Here is a 13,072-nt window from a genome sequence, read left to right as displayed (position 1 = left end):
ATGTAGTATGGTGTTTTGATACATATTATTATGTTGTATTATGTGGTCGGAAGAAATTTGAATTTTTATCGTGTTTAATTTTGACATTTTAAAATATATTAAAAAGATATTTAAATTATCAACTTAATGTAACTAAGATTAAAAAATCAGTAAAAGATGTGGACTCTGATCTGAAGAGTTGAATCTGATCTTTTGGTGAACAACGTATTTGAAACATGGAAGACTGCTTTCTGACAAAACATTGCTTTTGCATAATATGAACCATATTGCCTTTTATGTTTTATGTTTTGTGCATACAATATCACTGTAACACTCAAGAGATGCTCAGGAAACTAATTTACCCCACCAATCAATCACTTGTGGATCCAACCAAACTCTCCAACTCAAGATATATACTCGACTCATTCACATTTACATTTACATCCTCATCAAAACTCTCACTCAGTAATTCTTCTAACACAGTATCATAACCATGTCCTGTGTTCGTAGTCTCCGACAAGATACCATGTTGTTCACAACCTTCCTGTCTATAATAACCAAAGTTTGAGCTATTGTTTGTGCCCTTATGGTACTGAGGTCCCAAAAATCTGCATCTCTTCACCATGTCTGCTCCATCTTTCTGCTGCACCTTGTGAACCAATCGCTCGACAAAACCAGGCACTTGAACCATTCTGGTCAGAAAATCCAACGTCTGATACTGCTTCAACTCAACATACCGAAGCCGTTCCTCAACACTGTTAAGTTGAACCTGTGAATTCTTAAGCCGCTGTGTGAGCTTCAGAATCTCCAGTGCTAACTTGTTCTTCTCCTTCTTCAGCTCCTCAACTTCACCTTGAAGTCGTTTCTTTCTTCCTCTTCTCACGATACTTTTCAGTAAATGCCTTTTTCCTGCTTCAAAACCTTCGCGTGCAAACTCCCAACGCCTTGGATTAACCTTCTTAAACCCCTGCGAGAAGAAATTAAGAAATACACAGTGATCAATAATGCAACATGCATGAAGAAATTAACGCAGTGAGAGATTAATTAGAGAACACTGACATAGTTGTTGAGTTGGCGAAGGAAGCTGGAGAAGTTACTGTGCTTGAAGTAGTGTGGAAGAATGGTTTTGCTGAACTTAGCAGAATCCCACACCACGAAACTGCAACGCCCTTCACCCCACGACACAATTGGGTCCAAGCTCTCATCTTCCACCATTTTCAATATCTTCTTCACGAACGGTTGTGGAACCCACTCCTCATCATCTTCATCATCATCTTCTTCTTCTTCTTTCTTCACCAAAACCATGCCGTTTTCATGACCAATCCTTTTTGGTTCCTTTGCTTTCACTTTCTGAAGGGACTCGCACCCGGAAACATCCATTTTCCTTTCTTCTCTTCCGAACAACGCTTTGTTTTTCTTAACCAATGCCAACATTCATGTTCGTTTAATATGAAAGTGTCTCTGTCAAAAAGAATGCAGTCATGCCTTTGTTTATTTATATTTATGAGGGTTATTCTAAAAGAATTAGTTTATGTGTGTGATCAAATAAAAAATACATATAATATTCAACATTGTTATATATGATATAAATAATAGCAATAATGATACAATTCAATGTTCGTGATTGTTAATTCGTTTTACAGAAAGAAATAATTAATCTTTTTATTTTTCTTTAAGCCATTGTATTTTTATTTTTCGCTTTTTCACTAATTTAGCCTTTAAAGATAAATTTCTTAAATTGAACAATAAAAACAGGATTTAAAATATTCCTTTCAAAACCAAAAATATGTATTATCTATTGTTTATAAATCATGATTTTCAATATATTTATCATAAGAGTTATCAAATTTACCGTGATCGAAGTTCTTTCAACTTAATTAGAAACACATAACATTAATACGATCTAATAGTCCAATTTACATAAAAATTTATGTCACTTTTAATTCAAAACTTTAAAATAATAGATTTTTTTTATACGGTCTTTACTTTCTCATCTTTACTTATGAGACTTGTACCACTTTGATTTTCAATAAATAAAAATATAAAAATTGGTATCCATGATTTTTTTTTCTCATTTATTTATTAAGTCTTTGTAAACTTTCCAAAATAAAAAAGTGAATTATGAATACAGAGCGTATGAAAAAAGTTACCATAAAGGTCCCATCTGACAGTTCATAGAAAATAAAATTAAGATAAGTGTTAATGTAATATTCAAGCTATTATTATAAATATATAAGAAAAAAACTAACAATTGGAAAGAAAAAAATTATTATCATTATTGTCATTTATTATAATTATTTTTATTAAAAGCAAACACCTATAGTAGTATTTTAGAAATAAATAGAATTAAATTAAATTATATATATATATATATATATATATATATATGTGTGTGTGTGTGTGTGTGTGTGTGTGTTTTATATTGTGTGTGTAATCTATTCTTTATCAATACTTAGTTATTAATTTTTCAAGTAAATTATATAATAAATAAAATAGTGCTACTTAATGTACTAAGATTATCATAATTATTTAATCACTAAACTTATATATATAAATATATATCATTAATGCTAACTATTTAATTATTCATTAATTAAATTTAATCTCAGCTATTGTAAATTAAAATTTTTGTCTTAAAAAAAATAGATAAATAAAAGTCTGCGAGTGTGAAACATATTAAAATTTTAAACTATATAATAAATAATAATAATACGAATAATTTAATTATATATTAATATAATTATGTCTATTAAGTTTGTTAGATTTAAACAAAGGTTATTCTAAAGCTTCACTTTTGTTAATGATAGTTAACAATTTAAGTCTATCTTATTATTATTATTATTATTATGATTATTATTATTATTATTAGTGGTGGTGGTGGTGAAACTTATATATGTAACGCCCCATTTAATTTAAAGCGCAAAATTAAAAAAAACGTCACACCGAGATAACAATGTAGCGTAGTCTTGGAGTCCTTAACACAACTCCTACAAACCGGACACACCATGATGTCAAGGGAACACCAAATAAAGTCTAACAAATAAGAAATGGGTAGCAAAGCGTAAACAATACATGGGTCACAGCCCTAACGAAAATCATGAAGGAAAGAAATATAAAATCCAGCCCCGACGGCTAAGCAGCGGAATCGCCATTTCCTTGTTGACCGCGGGAACCTCGCCCATCTGCTTCAATCAATTAGATTGATGATCATCGCAAGAAAGAACAGCCACATACAATACAACCATACAACCAAACGGGTAAGCTAGAGCCAATAACATATGCATCATACAATCAATTATATTTTCATCATCCCATACCCACACAACAACCAAGCATGTCATGACTCTTCATTCAATACACTACGACTCGACTCGACTCATCCGGATACGTATAACCTGGTCGGATTCAGCGGATGCCCGCACTTGTGGTGGATACCTCTGCTCACCCCCGAGCTGCTCACCCCCGAGCAAAGTGTTACAAGTGTTACGATGAATCAATTTTTCCTCACCACAAGGTTAGCCCTTAATGAATTTCAGGCCTCCTGCTACTCTCACCACAGGAGTCAGTCCGCTCTAAGTGAGACTAACTGGCTCCTTAGAGTGTCAGGATGCAACCTTAACTTGAATCCTTACCTAGTTATACAGATGGGGCACCACCATGGGCACCCACTAACAGGGGCCATAGAATTACGTCCCGACCACTGAAGCGCGACGCTGAAAGTCTCACCTAGAGACTCCAAGGAATTATGCACTGACACTTACCAACCATATTCACACAACCAAAGAATATTCACCATGCATAAGCATACATTAATCGTACTAACCTTTAAAGCCAAGGCCTTTCATGTTCTAGGCCCAACCCGTTTCCACTCATCATAAACCATCCATGTTCATAGGATTTCCATTCATCACATTTTCATGCCACTTTAACAATGACCAATTCACTTAGTTCACATGCCAACTTTCATACCAAACCCATCACTTATAATTCATGAATCATGCTATGTATACATCATACTCCATTATATACATGTCCCTCATCATACATTCATACCCAACCAAAACAGATCATCCAGAAATAAACAACCATCCAATCACCGCACTGTTTCGCCCAACACCTCGCTCAGGTTGAGGGATCTCGCTTAGGCGAGACAATCTCGCTCAGGCGAGTCCCCCTCCGCCTAGGCGAGGGCTCAATACGGAACAGGGCAGCAACGCGGGATCTCGCTTAGGCGAGACCCCTCTCGCCTGGGCGAGTTGTTTGCTCGCTCAAAAATTTGAACGGGTCGCCTAGGCAACCTTTCGCGCAAACTGGTATGGGCGAGCCTTCGTCAGACTCGCTTAGGCGAGTCCGACTCACCTGGGCGAGATTAACAGTCCTCGCCCTGATTCACCTGCAACAGATGCGTTTTTCCGATTCAACAAAGCAAAATCAAGCACCACACGACCCGCACACAGAAAGCAAAATTGTCCCTAGGATGGTCAGCAGGCTAGAACGAACGGTAAAACAGAGGGAAGGGGCGGGTTATTATCAAACCCTAACGGTAACAGTGAACATAGACCATGAAAATAAGAAGCATGAGCTGAGGAGTGACTTACGTAGAGTAGGAACTGGATTTGAAGTTAGCTCAAGTGAACCTTAGGACGAACCCTAGCAAAGCGTTCAGTGCGGAAAGGAGAGGTGACGGTTGCTGAGTTTTTTTGTAAGAGTGGGAAGTGTGAGTTAGGGCAACCTGAAAAGGGTTTTATCAATTGGGCCAGCCCTAGAATCAAACACAAGAGGGCAACCCTTAACTTTAGGGTAGAAATGGCCAACCAAACTTTAATGGACCTTACAATATCTATTCATATTTTTTATGACAAAAATAATAATAAAATTCTAATCATAAAAATAAATAATTTTTACAAGTTTATATTAAATAAATTTTTAAAATAATCTTTTTATTATAGATAATTATTTCAGCTTAAATTGGAACATAATTTTTTTAATTTTAAAAAATAGTTACTTATTACAAAATAAAATTGAAAAGCAAAAATATATACATAAATAAGACTAATCATCTTTATATAATAACTAGCGTAACACAGGCGCGATAGCGCCTGTGTGTATGTATTTTTTAAAATGCGTGATATTATATTAGTAGGTGATAATATTATAATATTATTAAGTTAATATATATTTTAAAATTATATTTATTAAAAATAAAGTAAAATATATCAAAACAGATAAAAGAATAACCATTGATAAATAAAGAAGAAGAGAAGAAACAGAGACATCTGATTTTATAAAAAGTTTGTAAAAGTAACGGTCAATTTTTTAAAATTTAATAAATTGTTATATTTAAAGGGTAAAATCAGTATTTTGAAAAGTGGACACAAAAAGGAAAATCCCCTTTATATATTGTTATAGATGAATATATAAAGATTATAGATTATAAATATCTTAACATCTTAAAACATAAATAATGAATGGGAAAAAAAAGTTGAGAAATAAGATATGTTATAAAGTGTAAACTAGTTTATAAAAAATATTGTATATCCAACACATATAATCTAATTTAACAGACATTTGTAAATAAATGTACCTCTTATTTAATTTCAAATATAAATATGCATTGTCCACCATAAAACGTAAATTTAGAAATATGTGACCGAAAGTTTGAATCATAATATAAAATATATAAAGTACTTTTTATGAGAGATTCTTAGTCTCTTATAATACACAATAAATATTATATATATATATATATATATATATATATATATATATATATATATATATATATATATATACTATTTGTTTAAAATGTTTAAAATATAGTATACAACCATCAAATTTTTGTAATGAGAAAAGTGAAAGGATTAAAAATAAAAACTGTCCTAAAATAATTTATAAACGATTACCACTCTTAAAAGTTTTTATATAGTATCATTAAATTTAAACTAAAAAATTGATATACTCATTAACTATAATATACAGATACAATATAAGTGTTGTATATGATAACTATATGATACGAGGATTCATTTTATTTTAAAAATTACTAGCGTAACACAGGCGCTATCGTGTCTGTGTATGTATTTTTTAAAATGCGTGATATTATATTAGTAAGTGATATTATTATAATGTTATTAAGTTAATATATATTTTAAAATTATATTTATTAAAAATAAAGTGAAATATATCAGAACAGATAAAAGAATAACCATTGATAAATAAAGAAGAACAGAAGAAGCAAAGACATCTGATTTTATAAAAAATTTGTAAAAGTAACGGTCAATTTTTTAAAATTTAATAAATTATTATATTTAAAGGGTAAAATCGGTATTTTGAAAAGTGGACAAAAAGGAGAATCCCCTTTATATATTGTTATAGATATACATTTATATTTATTATTATTATTATTATTATTACTATTATTATTATTATTATTATTATTATTATTATTATTATTATTATTATTATTATTATTATTATTATTATTATTATATCATCGGTGGTGTTGTTGTTATCCCATTTTCATCTAAAATAAAATATCATCTTTATCTGTATTTTTATATATGAACATTATATCCTCATTATGTTCTCCATCGGAGGATGGGTAGTGTATTTGTCCTTCTACGATCTAAATATATAAAAATAAATAAATCAGTAAAAATACAGATATTATTATGTATTAAATGTAAAAAAAATACATATTTTTTATGTCAAAATCAAGAAAGAAAGTATCATTGTATTGATATCGAATAAAAGTATAAACAACAAATCGATAAAGGTTAGCTAAAATATTTGAATATTTTTAACTGTAAAATAACCTTTTGAAGAAAAAATTTAAAATTAAAATATTAGATTGAAAACTTGAACTTCATAATCAGTTAGATTATATTTTATTATATAACATTTTTAATCAATAAACTCTTAGACCATATATTATTTAAAGTAAATAATCAGCTGAATATAACAATTATTTATATATTTAGTTTTTAGTAGACTAAAAAAATACAATCTCATTAAAAAAACAATAAGTTTAAGTATGTTAGTTTTGTTTGAACTCTCTTTAACATAATTAAGCATGTACTATTTAAATATTATTATTTCCGTGTGTGTTATTTAAAAAAAATGTTAACAAGCAATTAATTCCGAAGGAATCCTTAAAGATTTCAAAGTTATAAAGCAAAATCTAAAAGGTAAAATTAAAGATTTAACCCAAAATGTATTGGATTAAAAATAAAATATGTTAAAATATTCCTTTCAAATATTTTTCAACACTAAAAATGTTATTATCAAAGATAATTAAAAAAACTTGTTAAATTAATAACAATGTATATGTCACATCTATTTACAAAACCCAACATAATATTTCTTTTATTAAAATACTATTTTATTTTTCATAAAGTCTAAAATTAAAATTATACTTTCTATTGTAAAATATTATTTTTTCTTTATTTTTAAAGTCTTTTCCTCTTTTTTAAAAAGTTGCAAAAAAAATGTAGGTCAAAATTTGTTCATTGAGAAACTGAAATTTAACATGTTTTTTTTTTTTTTTTGCCAGAAATCACTATTTATAGTTGAGAATTTGACTCTCCATTGCCGAACTTACATAATAAACAAGTGTAGATAAAAAGTGTGTGGGGATCTATTCGTGGATTTATTTATTTAATTTTTGTTAAAAAAACAGGAAAGACCAAGTTATGAGCAATTTTAATAACTTTTTTGTTGTCATGATACACATGAGAGTTAGAAAAAAAAAATAATGGTTAAATATGTTTTTTAACTTTGAGTGAAAATTGAAATTAGTATTTCTTAAAAATCTTAAACCAATTTAGTTTTTCATTTTTAAAAATATATGAATTTAGTCTTTTAAACAAATTTTTTTAAGTTTATTTGACGTTTCAAACACGTTTCTCAAATAACATTGAAGCAAAAATATATAAAAATATATCAAATGATATAAACAAACTAAGATACTATAATAAAATGTGTTTGAAACGTAAAATCAACTTAATAAAATGTGACTAAATTGATTTAAGAGACTAAATTGATTCAAAGTTTCCAAGAAGAACTAATTATAATTTTTTTCTGAAAATTGAATAACCAAAAACATATTTAATCCAAAATAAAAAAAAATAATTTCAAAAATAAGTCATCCCAACAAAACTACCTAGGCAGTGGATAGAGTTACAACATGATATTCAATTTCACTAGAAGAATAAGAAACAATATGTGTTCATTGTTTTTCCAGGAAATGAGAGTCTCCTGGATGAATGAAAAGAAAAATACTGTTATAGACTTACCACCTCGAGAAGGTCACCAGCCAAATTAGCATTTGAGAAGTCTCTCATTAAGCAATGCAAAGAAGGTAAAAGTAGGAATTTCCTATAAAAAAGAAGAGTGAATTTGACAACTGTTATCACATCTCAATAAATTCCGAGTGTAAAATACTTAGATAGTTGTGTAGTTTACAATTTGGTTCATAAATTATATGATTTGCAGTTTCTGAAAAAAAAAATTGCACAATAGTTTTATAATTTGTCAAAAAGATTTTATAAAAATATTTACAATTTTTACCGGATAAATTGCATCAAGATTTGCACTTTTTTACTCATTAAGTAATAATATTTTTTTATTGAATTGTTTAGTAATTTTTTTTTAATATTTGTGGAGTGTGTCTTGACCTATGATGTACGGATACGATACGTGTATACGTATCCGATATGTCGATACGTTTATTTTGAAAATAATAAAACATGTACACAATATATGGATATTGAAAAATGTGTACAGTAATTCTTAAAAACATAATAAATATATGATTGTTATTGTGTTAATCCAAATTAAAATTATATGTACTAAAGTTATCAACATAAAAAAATATAAATTATTCTCATCATAAAAGTATCACTATAAGAAAACTATTAAATAATGGCCAATTTTAGTAACAAAAAATATGTTAGAAACCAATTTTCTAATTAGAGACCAATTTATAAACTAATTATTTTGGTAGCCGAAACATTGGTAGCTAATGTTAATGACTAACTTAGAAACCAATTATTTTCGTAGTCAAAATATTGGAATTTAGAAATTATTTTAATGATTAATTTAGAGACTAATTATAACTTTTTGGAACTATTTTAGTTGCCAAAAAATTTTAAAAGATACTTAACTTATAAGTATTGATAAGATATCATAAAGGATCAAATAGAGATACTTGTCGGATACGGATACGTGATCCAAGTTGAAGTATCATTGTAGAGATTAAATGTATGGTGTGTTTTCTTATTTATGATAAGTGTTAAAAGGATCTTCTTCCCATTGCATAATTATCACAATTTCCGTGGACTAGGAATATATAGATTTAATGGAACAGAATCTGCCAAATGATACATAATACTTTCTAAGATCTCACAATATCAAACGTGCCAAATATTACTCTCACTTTCAAATCCACAATTACAATGCAAATTGCTCAACAATTAACACCACACAGATATAGCAGCTAACCAACTGGAGACTGATGATTGAATTTCCATCTCACCATTTTCATATACAGACAAAGGGGTGACAGTAACCTGTTTATCATTCCAAATCGAAACATGGAACAAATTAGCATAATAATATAGAACAATGCTTCATTCCCAAAAACAAGCATAGGGTAGGTACAAAAACACATAAATTATCACTCACAAATCCCTCTTCAAGTGCTCTACGGTCTAAATCATCCTCTTTATTCTCCTGCCTTTTTTCTGTTAACTGCAAATGACAATTCAGACCATCAATGCAATTTGTTGTCACACAAAACCACAACATGAAGAAGAAGAAGAAGAACATATTCTCAAACGTGTGATTTTATCAATCCTCATATTGTACCAAATTTAAACTAGATTCATGTGAGAACCTTGCTTAGCAAATGATGTTAAATGATGTTAATGGTACCTCCATTCTGAAGTATTTCTTTATGCTTTGTTGAGGACTGAATTTCCCAGCAACACCAGTTGATTCAATCTCCACGTTCTTGCGGTTTGAGTTTACACGGCGTGCTGCTGCCTGAAGAGTTGTATATGATACAATGCAAGTTCCATTAAAAAAAAAATGAGACAATTGAAAGAATGTTCCTATGAAGAAGAAAAGTAGATGAGATATTCTTACAGCAGCAGAGGCATCTCGTCCTAGTTTTGCTAACATGATTCCTACACTTTGCTGGTTTGACATGTAATGGCCTGCAGAAGGGTTCCTGTTTGTTGACACAGCTTGCCAATTTAAAGAAGCTCTGTTTGAACTTTGCCTTGTCACTTTCACACCCTATTCACAAAATGTATTGGGAAATTTACAATCTTTAACTAAATGTGTATGATTCATTTCAGAAAATGGAGTTTAAAATTTTTGGCAAACTGTAGAATATGAAAATATGATGACCTTGTTTGAGAGAGGACAACTTGGGATCGCTATATTGAGGAAGCAATTCTTGGGGAAAGTCCCTTTCTGAATATCACTTATGGCTGCGTGAATCAATGGTAAACATACACTAACTGCATCCTTCAAATCACTTTCACAACTCACATTCTTTTCCCTGCAACACGTTGCATAACGTAGTTCACAAGATCATAGGAGGGACAAAAGAAGAATAGGAAAATAAGAATGTGTGACATATACCAGTTCAATGATATACAAAGAGAAGGCACACCACACATCATAGCCTCTCTAGCTCCAGCAATAGCTCCAGAATACAACCTACATCAGTAAAAAAACACCAAATGCCAAAGTTTGAAAGCTGAATTAGAAAAGCAAAATAAAGTTGGATTGTATAAGATACCAAAAGAAGAGTTCATAACACACTTACGTGTCATAACCATAAGTTGCTCCTTTGTTTACTCCACTGATTACCTGGTTTCAGAGTAATGCAATTAAAATGGTGGTGTGAACACTGTACATATATATATATATATATATATATATATATATATGCATTTGATAGTTGATGATAGAGTTTGTGCACAGCACCAGAACCTACCAAAACAGGTTTTGACCAAGAAAACAATGCCCCCGATAAAGCCAAAGAGACACAATCTGCTGGGGTTCCTGACACTTCAAAGGCATTGGCACCACCAACTTGTGCTGAACACACAGCTAGTGTCTCCCCAGTGGTGACCGAGTGACCACACATCGATCTATCCCTGCATCACCAAAATCCCATTGTAAAGATCCTTGAGGGTTAAATCAACCTAAACTCACGAAAAATCATGTCTTGAGGAAACTTACGATTGTGGGGCACAGACATGAACATCAAGAAGAGCATCACGAAGGAGTGCCTCGACGAGGAATGCTAGACCTGGAGAATCTATGCCTTCACCATTGGTGACTAGTACCACAGGTTTTGAAGAAGCTTTGGTTGGTTCCTTGGCTTTGCTGTGGTGCTGTTCCTGCACACTGTCCTTTCTTCGGATCAGTGCTTGTTGGAGATTGGAAGCCAGTGCATGGTTCAGGAAGTTGTTCTTCACCGATGTAGCCATTGCAGACAGAAACTTAGTACCAAGTGAGACAAAGCGAGATAGATGCTCTGTGAATTGTACTTTAGTCTCTCTGCCAGATTCAAATTACATGCTTCTGGATGTTTACATTTATAAGGTTGTTCTTTTACTTCTACATGTTCTAGATTATTTTTTATCCATTGTTAAGTAACAGAAGTAACACATTATCTTTGTTCTTTTATGTATTTTAGTTAAAATGGAAGAAAATAGAAAAAAAAAAAAAAACATGTATTTTGTTTTGCTTGACTGTACAGAAAGTTAAAGTAAATTAACTTTCCTAATTTAAATTTCAAAATTTTCACTTTCTTTTCACTTTGCACCATCTAAGTGATAAGGTGTTTTGTTTTCCCTGGAATTTAATGTAAATATCTTGACGGTGTATAGTTTTTTTATAATATGAATTCAATCTCTGTTATAAAGGCATCACACTTCAAATTTTAATATAAATAAAAAAGTTGAAGAATATGTCACTGCAGTAATTTATTCTTTCAGGAACACATTTATGTGTGTTCTGAATCACTCCACATTTACGTTATGATCATATTAAAGTATAATTTATGATCGTGTGTGAAAAGTGGTTGAACATAAACCGGTGCAAGGATCTTCTCGTTCATCAACTTCTTCACATGTCTATCAGTGTGACCATGCTGCTTCTTTCTGTCTGATATGAAAACAGTGTCTGTCAGATTATTAATTTGCACCTGCTCTGCATAACTTTTCAACTGTCATCATAGATTCATAGGTTGAGCCAAGGAAAATCACAGCGGCCAAAAGGCTCTGCATTATTATTATAGAAAAATGATAATTTAACAAATTTTTTGTTTCAAATTTTGATAAGTAAATATTTTTGGTAAAAAAAATTTAAAACTTAGTAATTTTATCAACTTTATCAAAAATTTGTTTGTTAAAAAATTAATATAACTGCTATTGATCTCATTGAGGAGAAAGAAGCAGGCTAATGTACCTATCGACCTAAAACTATAATTAATGAAGAAATCAGAAACTTTTAGTTATGCAGGACTATTTCAGTTACTTTATTTTTCACTTTATTTCAGAGTTTTATGATTTATTTGTTTTCCAATTTTAATGTGTTCAATGCATCTTATATATTTTTTTAAAATAATTTTTTTAAGGATAAATATGATTTTAGTCCTTAAACTTTGATCAAAATTAAAATTCGTATATGTTCGAAATTTTGATACATTTTAGTTCTTAAACTTTAAAAATGAATAAATATAGTCTTTTTAATTCAATTACGTTAACATTTTTTTTAGATGTTAAATGCAATTCCTAGCAAATATTGAACGGAAAATGTAACAAACAATGTAAAACTCCAATATTAACATAAAACGCATTTGATATGTCAAAAAAAAAATCACGTAATTAAGTTAAAATGACTATATTCATTTATTTTTAAAGTTTAAGGACTAAAATATATCGAAATTTCAGACAATGACAAATTCTAAGTTTGAGTTAAAGTTTGGAGACTAAAAACATACTTAACCCAATTTTTTACTTAATTTAACCTTATTTTAATCATTCATTCGTATGACACCTGAAATATTTTT

At 29.9% G+C, this 13,072-nt stretch overlaps 2 protein-coding genes across 2 annotated transcripts; both read right to left on the bottom strand.

The window, feature by feature from the left end:
* Positions 1-349: 349 nt before the first annotated feature.
* LOC114162681 (heat stress transcription factor A-9-like) lies at positions 350-1,359 on the bottom strand. Its single transcript, XM_028046637.1, has 2 exons — positions 1,039-1,359; positions 350-946 (listed from the first exon to the last, which is right to left on the bottom strand). Exons 1-2 carry the CDS (start codon positions 1,357-1,359, stop codon positions 350-352), a joined length of 918 nt encoding a protein of 305 aa, XP_027902438.1.
* Positions 1,360-9,296: 7,937 nt separating this feature from the next.
* On the bottom strand, positions 9,297-11,598 carry LOC114164244 (5'-nucleotidase SurE-like). Its single transcript, XM_028048833.1, has 9 exons — positions 11,236-11,598; positions 10,988-11,150; positions 10,817-10,860; positions 10,630-10,707; positions 10,393-10,546; positions 10,126-10,278; positions 9,913-10,023; positions 9,664-9,729; positions 9,297-9,548 (listed from the first exon to the last, which is right to left on the bottom strand). Exons 1-9 carry the CDS (start codon positions 11,484-11,486, stop codon positions 9,453-9,455), a joined length of 1,116 nt encoding a protein of 371 aa, XP_027904634.1. The 5' UTR covers positions 11,487-11,598; the 3' UTR covers positions 9,297-9,452.
* Between the last annotated feature and the right edge of the window lie 1,474 nt (positions 11,599-13,072).

The sequence above is a fragment of the Vigna unguiculata genome, chromosome 9, assembly GCF_004118075.2.
Source record: "Vigna unguiculata cultivar IT97K-499-35 chromosome 9, ASM411807v1, whole genome shotgun sequence".
NCBI classification, from domain to species: domain Eukaryota; kingdom Viridiplantae; phylum Streptophyta; class Magnoliopsida; order Fabales; family Fabaceae; genus Vigna; species Vigna unguiculata.
The sequence above is the reverse complement of the archived record's forward strand: the minus strand, read 5'-3'. Positions and strand labels throughout refer to the sequence as shown.